This window comes from Chiloscyllium punctatum, chromosome 9 (assembly GCF_047496795.1).
Source record: "Chiloscyllium punctatum isolate Juve2018m chromosome 9, sChiPun1.3, whole genome shotgun sequence".
NCBI classification, from domain to species: Eukaryota; Metazoa; Chordata; class Chondrichthyes; order Orectolobiformes; family Hemiscylliidae; genus Chiloscyllium; species Chiloscyllium punctatum.
In genome coordinates, this window is record NC_092747.1 from 46,732,631 (window position 1) to 46,753,273 (window position 20,643).

Genomic DNA, 20,643 nt, shown 5'->3' on the forward strand with positions numbered 1-20,643 from the left:
TATAAGAATCTTAAGAAAAAGAACCTAATATTTGGCGGCAGCGGTGGGATTCCAACATATATGCAGCTTCTAGGTGGACAGAATAAGTGATTGTCTGAGTGCCGGTTGCACGAGACAGGTGGGCCCATAAGGTAAGATTTACCTTGATCTTAAACCACTACTCAGCTGACCCCTCATCCCCGGGGAATCTGTAGTGATGGAATCTCTGAAGTAATTTACACACTTGCATACCAATGAGTTCGCTTTCAGAATCATAAGTGCTCGGAAAGGGAGATTAGAGTCCCCCTGGAATTTGGAGGTTTTAGTCCTTAGAACCATAAATTCATTGGACTGAGAAGTTAGAGTCCCCTGGAAAGGGAGAGTAGAGTCTCCCTAGAACTTAGAGGTTTGAGTCCTCAGAAACATAAATTACTGGGAAGGGAGGTTAGAGTCCCCCTGGAATTCGGAGGTCAGAGTCCTCTAATAGTGAAGTTTGAGGCTCTGGAACATAGTGCATAAGATAAAAAAAACTACTGTGTCTGTGTTAACCATCTGCCTTAGACTGGTTGTTAAGAGGGGAAATCTCCAACAAAGGTCAGGACCCTGAAGTGGGTGTGGAGACTAAGGACACTGGACTAGTATATAGAGATAAGTTAGGAAGTTTGAGACTAAATAAATGGGTAGACGCTGGATAAGTTGGGTGTCGGAACCCCTTTGCATCGGTTATGTTGGGATGACCCCCAAAATGAGGAACGGTTCAGGCGCCTTTCAGGATGTTTAAATAAAAAACTGGGAAATGAAATCTGGCTGATAGGAGGAACTTACATAGATAAATGTTTAAAAGCAGAGGAGGCAATTTGTAAACGCAATACGATGACTAAATGAAAAACTTTATTATCCGCATGGAGAAAGACTACTGAGGAAATAACGAACAAACCTAAACAGGCCAGCTGGGAAAATAACACACGCCAAAGAGGGATTAAAGTGTGCGATAACGAGGGAAACCCTAAGTCTTGGGAGGTGCTGAGAGTCAGTTTGAGGATTATGATATAGAATCATAGAGATGTACAGCATGAAAACAGACCCTTTGGTCCAACCCATCCATGCTGACCAGATATCCCAACCCAATCTAGTCCCACCTGCCAGCACCTGGCCCATATCGCTCCAAACTATTTCCTATTCATATACCCATCCAAATGCCTTTTAAATGTTGCAATTGTAGCAGCCTCCACCACTTCCTTTGGCAGCTCATTCCATACACGTACCACCCTCTGTGTGAAAAAGTTGCCCCTCAGGTCTCTTATATCTTTCCCCTCTCACCCTAAACCTATGCCCTCTAGTTCTGGACTCCCCCACTCCAGGGAAAAGACTTTGTCTATTTATTCTATCCATGCCCCTCATCATTTTGTAAACCTATATAAGGTCACCCCATAGCTTTCAACGCTCCAGGGAAAACAGCTCCAGCCTGTTCAGCCTCTCCTTATAGCTCATATCCTCCAACCCCGGCAACTTTCTTGTCAATCTTTTCTGAACCATTTCAAGTTTCACAACATCTTTCCGATAGGAAGGAGACTAGAATTGCACGCAATATTCCAACAGTGGCTTAACCAATGTCCTGTACAGCCGCAACATGACTTCCCAACTCCTGTACTCAATACACTCACCAATAAAAGAAAGCATACCAAACGCCTTCTTCACTCTCCTATCTACTGGTGACTCAACTTTCAAGAAACTATGAACCTGCACTCCTAGGCTTCTTTCTTCAACAACACTCCCAAGGACCTTACCATTAAGCGTATAAGTCCTGCTAAGATTTGCTGAGTAAAGCAAGACAGGAAAAATTAAGAAAGACAAAATAAGAGTTAAAACACCAAGCTGAACTATCAAGTGGGAATAAAGTGGAGGTACCTCCTGACATGTCTGGTCTGCCAATAATGTTCCAAAATAATGACTTCAACCAGTTATGGTCACAACGTGGATTTCTGACCTCCTCAGGGATACCTATTCAGAACTCATTATATGTCCAGAATCTCCTCAAGGCCATCCTCCTCCCCAAGCAATTGCCCATAATCAAATGTGCTGCTCTCTGTGAAAGGGCAGGCACTAAACTGATCTCCTGCCTCAAAACCAACAAGCATATCAGACATTATCACAGTGCAGCGCTTACAGGGGGACTCCCCTAACCCAGAAAAACAAATATGGAGGACACATGGGTGTTTGCACTCTGCATCAAAAGGCCTCTGGTTCACTCCAGTTGGCCAAATGTGTAAACCTGAAGCTTTGTTACCAATGTTAATAACACCTGGGATATTTAATTTTATTCTGTTTTTATTGTCATTTTCGGTTTCAGTTCACAGACGTCAATTTAAATTGTAGCTGTTTAGAAAATATTCGTGCGTTGCTTTGTTTTGTTAAGTGACTGCTCATTTCCGTTTTCTATGAATTTCACAAAACTATTAGCTATTAGAACTAGGTAACAAAAGCATTGAAATATTTGTGTATTGATTTCATATTATATGAAAAACATATTATTCCTATCAATTATTTCCAACATCTTAGAATTAGAGATCTTTGTGTGTGAGATGACACAAGAACTTAATTAGTCTAGTCTTTACTGTAATTTCGGACAGGACACAATGCAATGAGTCCAGCAATGGGCTATCGGTTTCATTTGAATGATTTTCAACTGGCAGGAGTGTTTAAAGATTGACTAGTAAAATGGGCGGCACAGTGGTTAGCACTGCAGCCTCACAGCGCCAGAGACCCGGGTTCAATTCCCACCTCAGGTGACTCTGTGTGGAGTTGCACATTCTCCCCGTGTCTGTGTGGGTTTCCTCCGGGTGTTCCGGTTTCCTCCCGCAATCCAAAAATGTGCAGGTTAGGTGAATTGACCATGCTAAATTGCCCGTAGTGTTAGGAGAAGGGGTAAATATAGGGGTGGGTGGTTTGCGCGTCAGTGTGGACTTGTTGGGCCGAAGGACCTATTTCCACACTGTAATCTAATCTGAAAAAAAATCTAAATACGGCAGCAAAAAAAATTCAACTTCATGGAAAAATCTACATGTGAATACTGCTGGTAAAGCCTTAAGTGATCAGTAAAGTAGAAGACTTGAAATTAAACCTTATTACAACTAAGCATGAAGTAACAGATGCGAAATAAAAATTTAGTTAGAAATCAGGAACTGTGAAATACTTTTCCTGACAGCTTTCACATTAGCTAAGTATTAATTTGTTAAAGGAAAATAATTCTTGAATAATCTGAATGGGGTCCCTAAGGGTTTGATTTTAGGACCATTGATTGCTGTTTATAAATGACTGAATTGTTCAGGCAATACAATTTAGAAGTTTATGGACTGTATAAGACTTGATAATGTCTTAAATAGTGAACAGAGTAACAGACTTCAAGACGACTAAGAATGTTGAAATAAGCAGACACAATTTGGTGTAGTTAAATGCGTGATGGTCTTCATACTGATACCAACCTTGGCAAGGAAGGAATGAGAGAAGAAATGCAAAGATACTTTCAGCAGCTAACATTATCTCTAGAGTTTCTCCATTCAGAGGTAAAACACGCTTTGGACCACTGCCCGCCCTCCACAACCTGATCCAACAGATTCAATCAGCTCCCCAGTCATGAGCATGAAAAGCGAAGAAGCTAACGACGGTGGAAGAGGAGGTCCATATGCTTGTCAGAGGCCTTCCTACGGATATTAAACCATGTGAGCTTTACCTTCTCTTTTGATCATTTAAGGGATATGACAGTTCACTGGTCAAGCTAACATCAAAACAGCCAGTTGGCTTTGTTACATTTGACAGCAAAGCAGGAGAAAAGCAGCAAAGAATGCTGCATTCACCTACCCTGCAGCTGCAGTTGCCGCACTTCACACACAGATGCGCTGGTATCCTCCATCTGAAGCATCTTTGCAACGGTGGAAGTCTCATCAGTTTTGTTAAGTACTTAACCTCCCTTACCCAAAAACTGAGATTCCTCCATGGAGTGATGTGCAAGGACAGACTGGATTTTGTTTTCAGGTTGGAAAACACAGAACAAATTTTGGATAGCTGGCATGTTTCTATTCGACTTGAGGGGGTAAAGTGGTCACTAAGGACTGTGGATTTAAGAACTTTACGAGTGAACACTTTTTTTTCCATGTGGGAGGATGCTGCGGATCCTATCTATTGCATGGACTAGTCATTTTTGTTGTTAATTGTATGCTCTGTGGCAATAACTTGCTTAAATAGTGTCTGTCAGATTCTTATGAATAAGCTGGTAGTGCCTTTTAGGTGGTTATCGAGGTGTTAAGGGGTTAATTTGTTTCACTCACCTTCAAGAAATTGGATGCCCGGGGCGTAGGGTGGTATGTGTCTCTGTCTTGCAGGTACAACGTAAAAAAAATTATAATCTCCTATTATTTGAGTAAATTTATATTATCATCTCCTATTACTGAGAATAAATTTATATTATCATCCCCTATTCAGAATCGATAAGAAGATTGCAGTTAATATTCTGACTACTCCCTGTAGTTAAAAAAAGATTTACACCAGATGTTGCCATTAAAGGATGATTAACTTTACATTGTTTTTGGAGATAACCAGGTCACTACACTGTGTCTTGAGTGGCATGTGACTGTGGGGGAGTAACTGGGGGTTATCTTGTGGGCATTACTGACTGTGATGTGAGATTTTGTATAAAGGAAGAACTGGTTCCTTTGTTCAGAGAGCTTCTCTTGACACACTTCACAAGCACTGCAAAGAGTACTGAGTGATCCTCCAAATCTTGTACTTGCTTAATAAATTTTGAGTGTTCACAGAAGTTAATGTATTGCAGTTGCATCAAGTGTGTAAGAAACACAAGAAAAATAACCTAACAATGTTACCTAGCATGATGACGAAATGTCTGAAAAACCTTCCAGCTCAGCGAGCAAACATATAATCGCTGCAGAAAATTTAAGTACAAATACCTTTTAACTGAGAGGATTTATGCTCCTGCAATGACACATAACCTCTTCAGGTCGGATAGGATAACAATAAAATTGACTATCATCTTGCGTGTCATAAACTGTTCATAGAATTTGTTTACATTTTTTATTTCATTTCATAGATCAAAATTGATGATTTCACCATTACTTCTTGATCTGTCAATCCTCTGTTTCTTTCACAACCTTTAAAACCTTGTTCAAAGTGACGCAATATTGGTTTAATTGATCACCAAAGTCTCAGGTGCCCCACTACCAGTTATCAGTTCAGACGGAATGATAAGAGAACAAAATAACTACACACACTGCCAGAGCTTCTGCTTCAGCAAGTGAAATCGAAATTGCTGTGAATAAGTACACACAACAGCTTCAACAACATGAATGTTACATTGTATCACAAATTTTAAACAAGGAAATGAGAAAAACATAGCTTCTTACTTTTTGCATGTAGTACACAGTTTCTTTGGAGCTGGTTTATGAGAAAATGATGATAAGCAAGTAGTGGAGCAGAAGAGGTAAGATGAACCTTTCCTCTGGTATGCTGTTTGACCTTTCTGTAATGGTTTTTTGCAGTGAGCGCAAATCACTTTCATAGATGGCTTAGCTTGCTGCTGAAGTCCAGAGGACTGGAAGACTGGTTTTGAAAGAGGCGCCATGGGCACAACAGAATCTGAAACATTCAGTTTACGGTTTGTGGAGAGTGAAGGCGACAGTGATAGCCATGAATCTTGAAATAAAATAGTCAAGATTTAAAAATGGTTAGAGCTATATTTTAAAGCTCATGTTAAAATACAAAATTTAGCAATTCAAAACTTTTTCAAATTTGTTACTATTTTGCATCATAATGAACAATCAGCATATACAGCACATAAGTATGAATATAATTTCAGAAATATTTATCAACTTAAAATGTTATAGCTCAATTTTTTTGAAAAGATATTTTGCTGCTTATTTGCTTCATATATTTCAAATAAAATGCACAAAACTTTTATCAAATTGCAAATCAAAAAGCAAACACTTGTGTTCAGGATGTACAAAAAATTGGCAAAGTTTTTTTGCAATAAACTGAATAGCTTAGTTATGGTATGAAAATCTGAAGTCATTGTAAAAAAGGTACAATATTAGCTACAGTGTATTTGAAGGAGTCTGAACTAAAATATTAAACAGCTCAGTTTGATTCACCATTTACAGGATGGCTGGATGATCCATACACGTCACTGATTCTTATGGCATTCATGGTAACATCTTCGCAGGTTCCATTGTTCACCTAAAAAATTGTTATTCTCCAGTTACTTACATGAATTCAGCCTAAGAAAATTGTAGCTTCCGATTTATCTTGTCTGCACTATGTAACAAAATGTGTGGTGGCAATCTTCTTCCACCATTACCTTAAATGTGGACATGGAAACTGTTGTATTTCACTAGTATAAACATTGCATGCTGTAGTTACATTACCTCACTTCTTGGTGATTTTATGTCAAATTGGCATTATGGGGTATCTTCAGCTTAGTTGCAAAGATATTTTAAGTTTATTTTAATTTTCAGTTATTCTTAATTTATTTAAATCTTTCATTTTGCCATGTTACCCTTCCCACATTAATTCAGAACTTAAAATTCCATTTTTTGCTTTGAGTCTGTCTATCACTAATTTTCGTTTGTTTAATATGTCAACAGCCATTAAGTTTTTCACTGCTGTTGAATCAAAACAGCTTACACAGAATTATAATAAGATTGTTTTTTATTTGACCCATATTTATTAACTGCGGATTTCTCCTCAAATATCAGACTCCAGTGTACTGCGTGGATGGCACAATGTGCAACTCAGTTGTCAGCTCAAACATTCATAGAAAGCAATGCAGATTAAAGCAAAGGTCAGCCTTGATTAGAAAAAGGCAATAATATAAGTAAGATTTACAGTACTAAAAGTCAATGACACTGAACCTTTTTTTGACTTTTTGGCTAATCGTCAAAATGATACTTTTTATACTTCTAGTGGGAGAATGGAGCACATCAAAGTCTTTCATATTACCAACTCCAACCTGATTTGAGCACAGGCAGATTTTAGGAGAGGTGCAAGGTGAAAGATGCAAGGAAGGGAAAGGGAACAGAAGTATCTAAGTTTTGCATCTTCAAAATCCTCAGACTATAAATGTGGACAAATATCGCTGCTCCAAGAAACTATGTTTATCTGCTTTACAAACAGGATATTAATTTGTTATGTAACTATCAATACATGAAATTCAAATTGTATTCAATATTGTGCATTTCCTAAAACCAACTGTATCAAAAACATCTTTCAAAACTAAAATAAACTATAATGGGAATAAATTTAGCTTAAAAATATTGGGAACACTTAATTTAGTAAATTAGCATCATGCTGACACCTTATTTTATGCATTACATATACTCATATACCCAATGATGACTTATTTTTATACTTGCAATTATTTTTTATGGTGTATAACTTAGAACATTTTTTGTATGCAATCAGCACTGCCTCATGGAAAGTAAAGGATATGAAGGAAAAAGAAACAAAAAGATGCATTGATGGGGTAAGTAGAAGGGAAGTTTCGTGGAGCATGAATACCAATAAAGATCATTTGTTCCTCAGCTGTAAAATTCTAAATATTTATAAAAGTACAGTATATAGAAAATTAAAAATGATGACTAAACCATCTCTTTGTATCCAGTTCCAATCATCCCATAACCCAATTTTACCTGCAAATTCATTGTATTTGTAGCCTCTTTCATACACAAAACTTTTGTGACAAGCAAAGAAACATATTCCCAAATATTTAAACTATTTTGGTAACTATCAGGAGGGGATAAAACAAACTGCCAGAATGTATTCTTAAATTTTGCAACAGATAGCAAGAGAAAGTGTAGAACTTTCCATGTCGATAATTATTAGTAGATGGAGCCACTTTTGCAGTTCATTACATTGCTACACCAGTAAGATGATTCTGAAGAGGTCTCGGTGTTTGGCATGATTGTACATTAACATATTAATACATTTGACCATGATCATTTATAACAATATACAACTTCCATTTAGTAAAAATGCATTAACAACACAAATGATTGTGCAAAGCATGCTTTTATTAAAACTAAGCAATCGATTATAAGTACTTCCAATAATTGACTAAAATTTTGATTAAAAACAATGGATCCATGTGAAGAATGAAAAGTACAAACATGCATATAAAAAATTTATTTTTGCATAAATTTCCAAAAAGTACAGCTTAAACATACCTTATTCTTTTTTCTTTCAGGCTCTTCAGTATTTTCCTGTGTTCGGATAGTACTCTTGGATAAAATATTTTGCACGTTACCTAAACAAAAAGCGATATAGAAACAACAATCAAGAAGTGCATCGCAAAACTTAAAAACGTTGTTTTGCAGTGGTATAAATGAAACCTCATTGGTGACTGTTTAATATAATTGTGGGAGAACATCTATGGGCTAAACATAAAATGTGCAAATTATACAAATAGATAACAAATTAGTTCAGCAAAGAACTGCTAAGAAAAAGGAGAAATTAGAGTATGAGAAACTAGCAAGAACTATGAACAAGAGATTATACAAGATGAGGTAAAGTGAGTGTTAGTCACCAAGAATGTGAGACTGAAGATTAGCAATGGATATTGTCATAGACAAAGTGCCAAAGTTTATCATCTTGGATGAATCGGAGGAAATGCGGCTTATGCCCGAAACATCAATTCTCCTTCTCCTTTGATGCCGCTTGACCTGCTGCTCTTTTCCAGCAACACATTTTTAAGCTCTGATCCCCAGCATCTGCAGTCCTCAATTTCTCCAAAATGCAAGAATGCTAAACTTAAAACAATCACAAAAATAGCTCAGAAAAAAAAAATCCGATTGGTTGGTAAGTCAAATGATAGGTGAAATAACTAATGAAGGACAGTATCCCATTACAAAATCACCCTTTATTTACTCGAGGTAAATACATGACACTGACCCAGCTAGTGCAGAACTGCTCCTTAAGTGAACAGAATCTCTGACGTTCCTGTTTTTTTTCTTTTTATTTCCCCTTTTTAAACCCCCACACTACCGCCTAACTGCAGTAGTGCTTATTTTTCCCCAGCACCCACGTTGTGTGTGGTGTGAGACACAGTGAGAGACACAAGGTGTACAAATCTTTTTTTCTTTTTTTTGTTTTAACCCCCACACTACCACCTAACTGCGGTAGTGCTTATTTTTTTCCCCAGCACCCATGGTGCGTGTGTGCAGGTGTGAGACACAGTGAGAGACACAAGGTGTACAAATCTTTATTCAATTTCCACCACCAGGAAGATAGGAAAACATCCGAGTGGCCAGTGACAAGCACTGCCCTTCGCAGTGCTATGTGATCAAAACAGTGAAGGGAGGGTAGGGACTAAATCAAAATAGATTTGGAGGAGGAAATAATACACTCCACTCCCTGTTGTGGGCATACCCTTTTTTTCCTGATCCACCTGTTATTTTTTTCTTTCTTTTTTTTTTAAATTTTGTTTTCCCCACACTACCGCCTAACTGTGGTAGTGCTTATTTTTTCCCCAGCACCCATGTTGTGCAGATGTGAGACACAGTGAAAGACATAAGATGCAAGAATCTTTATTCAGTTTCCACCACCAGGAAGAAAGGAAACACCTAAGTGGCCAGTGACAAGCAGTGCCCTTCACATCAAAGGGCAATGCTATGTGATCAAACAGTGAAGGGGAGGGCAGGGATTAAATCAAAATTGAGTTCGAGGGGGAAATAATACACTCCACTCCCTGCTGTGGACATACCTGTTCATATCTGTCAGCCAGGACCAGGTTAACAGTTCCAATCAGGGAACTCACATTCTATGATGTCCACCTGGCTGACCTCATTCCAATCATAACATTCCTCCCTCTTTAAGTCTTGGGATGTAGGTCCCATTCTTTTCCTTGTAGCTTCACCTATGCCGTTTTCGCACCAGATTCCACAGAATCTGCTTGGATTCTGGCGGTGTGTACCAGACTATAGCTGCCTCGAGTGCCTTGGCCGAAATTCATTTTCTTCTTCAGGTGGTAATGCCAACTGCCATGCCCATCTCATCTTCAGACATTTCTTCGATGGTAGCAGAGGAGGAGAACCCACGGGTTCTGACAGCCTTACTGGATGTTCTGAGGAGCTGGGCATGTTTTGCTCCTGCCCTGTTTGTGAGGTTGCAGCTTTCATGTGGCCCACGTGCTTGTTCCAGGACTGCCTCTTGCACCTGAACTGTGTGCGTCAAGGGACCTGACCTCGCACTGACTATGCCACTCATCCAAACAGGGCTATTCCTGTGGTTTCAGCACCAAATCTCACCCCCGAAATAAACTGCCTCTCTCACTTATGTAAATCTTGTGTCTGGCTTTGGCGTTCCTGATGTCATTTTGCCCTTCCTGCCAGTCTGTGAATATCAGGTTTAGCCTGGCATAGAGTCTTCTCCCCATTAGCAACTCTGCTGCAGCTGCCCCTGTATTTGCATGAGGGATGGTCCTATAATCAAACAGGAACTGGGACAGTTTCGAATCGAGTGAGCTGCAGACTCCTTCAATAAGTTTGGACTGCTGTTTCCACCAAACCATTGGACAATGGATGGTATGGAGCTGTTCTTAAATGCTGCATGTCATTCAACTTTAGGAACTAATCAAACTCCCTGTTGATAAACAATGGCCTGTTGTCTGTGACCAACACCTCTGGGAGTCCATGTATTGCAAAAGATACAGACAGTGTTTCTATTGTTGCCTCTGTGTTTAATAAATGAACTCTATGTACATCCAACTTCTTTGAATGGATGTCCACAATGACTAAAAACATAGAGCCCAGGAAAGGAGTGGCGTAGTCAATGTGCAACCAAATCCAGGGTTTACTTGGCCATTTCCACATAAGTGAGGGAGCTGCTGTGGTAATTTTTGTCCTGGCTGGACACTGCCCCACCCATACAGCTATCTCAGCATCCAATCCTGGCCATCAGGCATAATTACTCACCAAAATCTTCATTTTGGAAAGTACTGGATGACCCTGGTGGAATTAAGCCAGTATTTGGACTATCACCCTTGTTCCTCATAAAAATGCCATTCTCCATGGTAATCTAGTCTTGCCAGGTCCAAAATGCTTTCAATTTTAATTGAGATGGTCCTTTTGTTTCCCCATTACCACCAGTTGTTTTAGATTTGCCACAATGGGATCTTTTTACATCCGCAGTTTGACATTGTCAGTGGCGATCAGAAGGGTGTCCACAAAGTTTTAAACCAGAACAGAGCCTTCTGGTGGCGGCACTGCCTTTAGTGTATCCACCAGTGGGAGGCAGTTCAAGGTATCCACATTTGCTACGTGGTCTCCCTAAAGTATTCCAACTTGTAATTGTATGTAATTTGAATAGGAGCCCACCGCTGAATTTGACCTGAAGCTATGGACGGTGCTGCCCTGTCCTCTTTAAGTAGCACTAGTAGGGGTTTATGGTCCATTACTATTGTAAATTTATGTTCATAAGGATACTGGTGGAACTTTTGCACACCAAAGATGACCACAAAACCTTTGTGTTCTATCTGGGCATTGTACATCAGCCAAAGTCCAGGAAGCATATGCTATCGGGTATTTCACTCTGCTGGGCCACTAGTGAGCCAACATCATCTTGATACCATACAGGGAGGCATTACAGTTCAGCACCACATTTCACTTGACATCGTACTGTGCCAATGCTTAAATGACAAAAGCTGCTTATTCATTTCCGAGTCATACACCATGGAAACAGACCCTTAGGTCCAACTAGTCTGTGCCGAACTAGATGAGTCCCACCTGTCTGCTCCTAGCCCATATCCCACCAAACTGTTCTCATTCATTTACTTATCTATATGTCTTTTAAACTTTGTAATTGTGCCCACATCTACCATTTCCTCAGGAAGTTCATTCCACACGCAAACCATCCTATGTAAAAAATTTACCCCCATGTCTTTTTAAAGTCTCTCTCTTCTCACCTTAAATATATATAAAAAATACACCTACCATTATAACTGCGTATACCCCTCATGATTTTATAAACTTCTTTCAGATCGCCTCTCAACCTCCTATGCTCCATTGAAAAAAGTCCCAGCCTATCTTTATAACTCAGATCTTCCATACCCGGAAACATCCTGGTAAATCTCTTCTGAACCCTCTCCAGCTTAATAATTTATCTTCCTATAACTGGGTGACCAGAATTGGGGATTCCAGAAGAGGTCTCAACAATATCCTGTACAATTTCAACATGACATCCTGACTTCTATACAGTCAGCACTTCTGTAAGGCGATGGTTGCGTTCTTGTGCAACCAGCGTTATAAAGTTTTGTAATCAGGTTACAATCAAACCACCTTTGTGGTGGTTTACAGGAAAGCCACACACACAGACCAAGTCCTAAACTATGAAAGCAACCACCCCAACACACACAAACGAAGTTGCATCAGGACACTATTCAAAAGGGCCACAACACACTGCAGCACACCAGAACTACAAAAAGAGGAAGAGGAACACCTATACAAGGTATTCGCCAAAAACGGATACCCGTGCAATTTCATCAACAGATGCCTAAGGGAGAGACAACGGAACGAGGACATGCCGCAACCCAAAGGACTAGCCACACTACCATACATCAGGAGCATTTCGGAATTGACAGCCAGACTACTGCGACCATTAGGACTCATAACAGCACACAAACCAACAGCCACGCTCAGACAACAACTCACCAGAACAAAGGACCCGATACCCAACATGAGCAAAACTAATGTAGTGTACAAAATCCCATGCAAGGACTGCACAAAACACTACATCGGACAAACAGGAAGACAGTTAACGATCCGTATACACGAACACAAACTAGCTACGAAACGACACGACCAGCTATCCTTAGTAGCCATACACACAGACGACAAGCAACATGAATTCGACTGGGACAACACTACCATTATAGGGCAAGCCAAACAGAGAACAGCCAGGGAATTCCTAGAGGCATGGCACTCATCCACAGACTCTATCAACAAACACATCGACCTGGACCCAATATACCGGCCACTACAGCGGACAGCTCGAACTGACAACCGGAAGCGGCAGAGACAGGCCACTATAAATGCTGGAAGAAACAGCACAGAAGCGCTTCACAGGAGGCTCCCAAGCACTGAGGATGTCACCTAGACAGGGGACGAAACGTTTGCAAGACAAATTCCCAGCTCGGCGAACAGAACCACAACACATTTTTAAAGTTTGTGTTGTGGAAGCAGAGTCCCCAATTTGCGTTGACGAAACGCATGTAATAACAGAACAATCTGTACTCCAAGACTGAGCAATAAAGGCAAGCGTGCTAAGCATCTTTTCAACCACCATAGCTACATGTGTCACAAACTTCAAAGAATTATGTACCTGAATGCCTTGGCCCCTCTGTTCTACAACACTGCCCAAGGTGCTGACATTAATTGTAAAAGCCCTATCCTTGTCTGTTGTACCAAAATGCAATACCTCACATTTATCCAGATTGAACACCATCTGTCATTTTTCAGGCCATTTATTGATTTGATCAAGATCCCTTTGTAATCTTAGACAACCTTCTTCACTGTCAACTATGCCACCAATTTTCTGTTGCCCACAAAGTTACTAACCATGCCTCCTATATTCTCACCCCAAATTATTTACATAAATGACAAACAAAAGAGGACCCAGAACCAATCCCTGTGGAACATAGCTACTGATAGGCCACCAGTCCGAAAAACAACCCTCCCTGGCTACGAGACTGCTTCCAAGATGGACCCTTTCTCAATAGAAGATACAAGGATGCTAGGATATGTATGAATTTTCCGTAATAACTCACCACTCTACGGAGAGATCTAAACTCTGGTATACCTTTGATCACCCTCACTTCCAATGGGTGCAACCTGGCCTTGTTGACTCTGTAGCCCAAGTAGATCACTTGGGTGCCTGGAACCCACACTGTTCCTTCCTAAGATGGTTTGGAGAAATATTTAAACTGCCCAAGTTCTCTAAATGCTCTTTATCGATCTTCCCAGTTATTAGCACAACATCCAGATACATAGAGACCTGGAGTTGACCTTGTAAAACGGTTTCCATCATTCACTGGAAAATAGCACAGAATGATGGTACCCCTTATACTGGCACAAACCCTTATGGGTATTAATTGTAGCAAACTTCTAAGAATCCTCATCGACTTGCAATTGCACATACACATGGCTCACATCCAGCTTCATGAAGGACAACACTCTTAATATGTACAGGTTCCGCAGTATAGATTTTCAGTCTGGTCAAGGTCTTAGATAAATGTAAGGGTTCGAGTCCAGTCTGAAGTTTGGTAAATACTGGTTCCATGCTCACTGATACAGCCACACTGGTATCAACCTCCATTAGAACTGTGCGACCATTTAACCACACATTTACTTTAATTGGTTCTGATTTGGATGTTGGTAAGCACTTTCACTGTTCCAAATCAATTGGATGTGGACTTTCCAGGATGTACAGTCTTCTGGATACTGGCCTGTCTTGTTTGCTTACTCAATTCAGGTCTAGAGTCATGGGGTCATGAATTTTTACTGTTTTGCTGAGGCTAGGCTTTGTTTTGAAGATTTGCTCTAGGCTGTCCTAGAGTTGCTCGATTCAGGATATGTCCTGTATGAGGCTCTGCAATTGCCTACACTCAAATGGTTTTCCCCAAACTCAATCAGACAGTGAGGGTGTCTACCTACACTGGAATGCCCTGCAGCTCCCATGCTCCAGTTGTCACATTTTCTAATGACAAAGCAAGTTGTAGTGTCTGTTTGAAGTCCAGTTGGGCTTCATTAATTTCACTCTCCTTGCCACAGAAATAATTCCAAGAAGGATTATATCACATAATCAAGTCACCCTTCACACAAGCATAGTACATGACACTGATGCACCTAGCTCAGAACCAGCTCCTAGCGTGATCAGAACCCCTGACATTCCTGTTTAGGTCACTTGTTCTAGACACTCCTGTTTATTTATTTTTCCAGCTCTCAGAGTGCACAGCACCTCTGACACCCCTGTTTATTTTTCTCTTTTTGTGTGTGTAGGTGTGAGACACAGTGAAAAACACAAGGTGTACAAATCTTTATTCAAATTTCCACCACCAGGCAGAAAGGAAACTCCCGAGTAGCCAGTGACAAGCAGGTATTGCGTGATCAACACTCCTATTTATTTAATTATTTCTTCTTTTTTTTGAACAGGATATCTGACTGGTCTTTTTTTTCTACCGCCTAACTGCAGTACTGCTTATTTTTCCCCAACACCCATGTCGTGCGCGCGCAGGTGTGAAACACAGTGAAAGACACAAAGTGCACTAATCTTTACTCAGTTTCCATCACCAGAAAGAAAAGAAGCACCCAAGTGGCCACTGACAAGCAGTGTCCTTCTTAGAGGGCAATGCTGCATGATCAACACTCCTGTTTATCTTTTTTACCGTGTGGAAACAGGCCCTTCAGCCCAACAAGTCCATACCAACCCATCGAAGAGTAATCCACCCAGACCCATTTCCCTCTGACTAATGCACCTAACACGATGTGCAACTTCACATGGCCAATTCACCTAACCTGCATGTCCTCGGACTGTGTGAGAAAACCGGAGCACCCAGAGGAAACCAACACAGGCACGGGGAGAATGTACAAACTCTGCACAGACTGTCACCCGAGGCTAGAATCGAACATGGGTCCCTGGCACTGTGAGGCAGCAGTGCTAACCACCGAGCCACCAACAATCCTGTTCATTTTTTTAAAGATGAATGTTGAAATTGAATTTCTTCAGAAGTATGCTTTTCTCTCATAGCCACTGAAATAACTTCACAGAGGTCAATATCCCATCACCGAGTCACCCTTTATTTACATGTGGAGAGTCCTTGACACTGATCCAGCTCCCTCACAGCCAGCTCTCAGAGTGAGCAGGATGTCACTGCTCCTATTTATTTATTTATTCTTAGTACCCCCACACTATTTCCCCAGCACCCATGTTGTTTGTGTGCAGGTGTGAGACACAGTGAAAGACACAGGGTGCACGAAAACACTCCTGTTCATTGCTAAGGGACAGTTCTTAATTCATCAGTGAGACGATGATGCTAACTGTAATCAGTCCACCAGCATCTATTAGTATCTCCAGTTTAACAAGCTCAAACGTTTTGTGCTTCACTGGGTAGTCACACTCATCATTAAACCCAAAAATAATGGGTTTGAGTCTTTTTTATTAAATCAAGTCTCTTTTATTAAATCAACTCCACCCACCCCTTCAGATGGCACATTTCAGATCACAACTCTGCTTTTATTTTGGGCAGCTGGTCCAGAGACAGTCCCCTTTCCCTCTTGACACTGTCAAGGAGCAGAGTCCTTGAAAACAAACACACACACACACACATTCCAGCTCCCTCAAGAGCCAGCTCTCAGAATGAACAGAATCTCTGACACTCCTGTTTATTTAAAAAAAAATTTTTTACCCAGCACCCATGTTGTGTGTGCGCAGGTGTGAACACTCCAGTTCATTTTTTTCTTTTTTCTTTTTTTTCTTGTGAGACACAGTGAGAGACACAAAGTGCACGAATCTTTCTTCAATTTCCACCACCAGGAAGTCAGGAAAACACCTAAGTGGCCAGTGACAAGCAGTGCCCTTCACATCAAAGGGCAATGCTGTGTGATCAAACAGTGAAGGGGAGGGCAGGGACTAAATCAAAATAGAGTTGGACGGGGAAATAATACACTCCACTCCCTGCGGCGCCCACCTCTCCCTGAACAACTCCAGGGTGTTGGTGGACACCGCGTGCTCGTACTCCAATGACACCCGGGCCCTAACGTAACCACAGAAGAGGGGCAGGCAGTTGGCCTAACGACCCCCTCCACGGCCCGCTGCCTGGACCTGTTTATGGCCAGTTTGGCCAGGCCCACGAGGAGGTCTTCAGACCTGCCCTCCCTCCTGCGTACAGGGTGCCCAAAGATCAGGAGCATGTTAAAGTACCTAGCACACTGGGTAATTCACTTGCCCTGTGGGAGGAAACTCATGCAGTGAATGTGCAAACTCCACATAGACAGTCACCCAAGGCTGGAATTGAACCTGGGACGCTGGTGCTGTGAGGCAGTAGCGCTAACCACTGAGCTACCATGCCACCCCACCACTCCTGTTCATATCTGTTAACCAGGTTAATGGCCTCATTCAGGGACATCATATTCTAGAACATCGACCTGGCTGACCTTGTTCCAATCACTACAACAGGCTTCCAGGTAATTACAAATAGATGCAAGCTGCACATCCAAGAACGTATAACAAGTGCAATCCAAGTGCAGAATCACATCACTATAGATATTTTATTTTGGGCTTTGCACTTTACCCATTTATAAACAACGGAAGGATGTTTGGTTTGAGCTGATCAGCAATTATTGTGTCAAACAGTCAGTGTACCTGGCATCAAATGGCACTGAAATTTATACATATCATGACTTAATTATGTGATAGGCAGAATGGCTTTTTGCACTAATGGCTGCAGTCTGCTCGTGGAAAATAACACTTGAATAGCTAATTTTCATGGTATCTCAAAATATCTTGCGTAGCATGCTGTTGGAACTTTTGAGATAGCTCGCTTTTCCAATTTTTTTTTAAAAAGTGGACCGGGCACTTTCTGGATCCTTTGGCCCATTTACAAGTGTGTGTGACATATAGTGAACAATGATCTGGTCAGGTTGGCTACTGTTCAGTGGCTTAGCTGTATCATGCTTTATTTCTGTATAAAGGGTGAGCAGATGTCTGGATTGCTGATACAGAAAGTCTTAGGCACATGGAGCTGTATGAATCTCAAATATACTGATGGTGAAAGTACAAACACAAGGAAATGTTGGAAAAACTGAACAAATATTTTGTATCCTTTTTCAATACAGAAAACACAAAAAAATCCTCGTTGAAAAATAGAGAGACAAAGGGAGAAACTTAAAACAATTAACACAAATATGGGAAATAGGGAAATTTTTGCCTTCAGACAGGAAAATACAAATTCCCTAGAAATGATAATGATCAGAAGTCCTGCTAAGAATGAGGAACTAAACAGGTTAGTATTGATTTTAAAAAGTATTTGGGAAATAATGAGACTGAAAATTGACAAGTCTTCAGAATCTGATGATGTACATCTCAAGAGTGTTGGTTATAGAAATAGTGGATGCATTGATAATCATCTTTCTAAACTCTATAAATTGTGGAATGGTGCCTGCAGGTTTGAAGGTTGCAAATGCAGCCTCTGTATTTAAGACAGGAAGAGGACAGAAAACAAATAGTAAACTTGAGACCTGTTTATCTGATATCAGTAGTAAGGAAAATATTAGAATTTATTAGAAAGTATGCACAGACTTGGCAGGGTCAAAATGGGAAAATACATTTGACAAACCTGTCTACTGTGCTATGTATACAGAGCGATGGAGCCTGATTTGATTTGGTTGTCAGTCTCCATGTTGTAACACAACTGGGAACTCAACCAGGATCTTGAAACACAAAGTAGATCTGGAATTGAAGTTTGGTACTTAAGAGTGAGTAATTGGACAGTAAGTTGATACAGAGACATAAGGATGTTTCTCTAGTATGGTTGCACAATACAATTGAAGCTAAGCTAGTAGATCTAGCCAGCAAAGCAGAAATAAAGTTGCCAGAGAATATAAGGCAGCAGGAATTGTAGATTTAATAATGAAATGGTTGGGTTTAGTGGGAACAGGGAGGCCAAATGGGAAAAGTACTGCATTAGATGCATTAGAGAACCCTGACTTGTAGTTTAGGCAAATGGAAATGAGACAATGATGGCATTCCAAAGGGAGGGAGGGAGACAGACAGACAGACAGTCAGACAGAAAGAAGAAAAAGAAAGATTTCCAAAGAGCATTAAAACTTAAAGCACTGGAACTCGAAAAGGAAACAAAAGAAATGAACATAAATTAAAAATGCTGCAGCTACATTCCAATGGATAACAAATACAGTTGCAGCTGAAGGACCAGTGTAGTTTATACATCATGATATATAGTATGACATGGAAGGAATATATACAGTTATAAGACCTACTTACATGATTAGTTAGCTGGGTTGGCATTAAATCCAGCAAAAACTGAATTTGCAAAAGGAAACGTGACATATGTAGGACAGACAGGTGTCAATCAGAACAGCAAAAGTTAACACTTTAATTGACTTTCCCACCCCTAGAACAAAATGAGAGATAATGACTTTCTTGGGGCTGTGCAGATTTCATCACACTTTTAATCCTAATTTTAGCACTGTAATGATAGTGCTACAAGATACTACAAAAATAGACAAAATATGGTATGGTTAACAGAATACCAGGCAGCCTTTCAAAAGCTAAAAGCAATTTTAATGAATTTATTAATTGCACTCACTTTTAACAAACCAATTAAATTTGCAGTAGACACGATCAATTTGGGGATTGGAGCAGTTCTCTTAGAAAATGACGAGACTGGAATGGAGAAGCCCGTGGTTTAGTTTTTGGAGAAACTGAACAACATCAGAGAAGATATTCAACTATAGGAAAGGAAGCATTGGCAGTGTTAGCAGCTCTTCAACATTTTGAAATTTATGTTTGACGTGAGAACTAAAAGACTTAGGTTTTACTGACCATAATACATTAATTTTTGTTGAAATGTTTTGGTCCTAAGACTACAAGGTTGTTCAAATGGAGTTTAGATCTGCAGCAATTTAACATATAATGTACACATATTTCCAGGAAAGAAAATGTAATTGTTGACACTTTACCCTAAATGTAAACCACTGTGAATTTAAGAACCTGATCAACAAAGCTGAATAGTAGTTAAGAATCTGGAGGGAAGAAGAATGAACAGTAGTAAGTTTTGGTTTTGTTTGTTGTTTACGCGTTATTAAGCTTGTCATGAAAGGTAGCTTTTAAAAAAATCTTTCGAAAATCAACCAATAAACATTCATATATGCCTGTGGAACAATACATCATGAAAATTGCTAGTAATCTGATCAGTTTTGTTGTTTGCTTTTTCAAAGAAAAATTATTCTTTAAATGTTTTTGTTGTTTGTCTTTTGTATGATGGCACTCAAAACAAGTTATAATCATAGAGATGTGTAGCATGGAAACAGACCCTTTGGTCCAACTTGTACATGCTGACAAGATATCCTAAATTAATCTAGTCCGATTTGCCAGCACTTGGCCCATATCTCTCTAAACTCATCCTACTAATGCACCCATCCAGATGCCTTTTAAATGTTGTAATTGCAGCAGTCTCCACCACTTTCTCTGGCAGCTCATTCTATGTACGCACCGCCCTTTGCATGAAAACGTTGCCCCTTAGGTCCATTTTATATCTTTCTCCTCTCACCCTAAACCTATGCCTTCTAGTTCTGGACTCCTCCAAACCAGGGAAAAGACTCCTATACTCAATGTACTGACCAATAAAGGAAAGCATACTAAATGTCTTCTTCACTATCCTATCTATATGCGAGTCTACTTTCAAGGAACAACGAACCTGCACTCCAAGGTGTCTTTGTTCAGCAACACTCCCAGCACCTTAGTGCATAAGTCCTGCCCTGATTTGCCTTTCCAAAATGCAGTACCTCATGCTTATCTAAATTAAACTCCACCTGCCACTCCTCAGCCCATCTGATCAAGATCCCATTGTACTGAGGTAACCTTCTTCCCTGT

The 20,643-nt window shown here is 40.2% G+C and overlaps 1 protein-coding gene across 3 annotated transcripts in view; it reads right to left on the reverse strand.

Annotated features, from left to right (window-relative positions):
- The window catches only part of zmym2 (zinc finger, MYM-type 2), a 163,295-nt gene that overhangs the window by 100,270 nt on the left and 42,382 nt on the right, over nucleotides 1-20,643 (reverse strand). For all 3 annotated transcript variants that reach the window (XM_072577409.1, XM_072577410.1, XM_072577411.1), the window contains 3 exons: nucleotides 8,208-8,287; nucleotides 6,138-6,222; nucleotides 5,394-5,682 (listed from right to left, as the gene is read on the reverse strand). In XM_072577409.1, coding sequence (XP_072433510.1) covers nucleotides 5,394-5,682; nucleotides 6,138-6,222; nucleotides 8,208-8,287 — 454 coding nt within the window. The remainder of the gene's footprint in view (nucleotides 1-5,393; nucleotides 5,683-6,137; nucleotides 6,223-8,207; nucleotides 8,288-20,643) is intronic.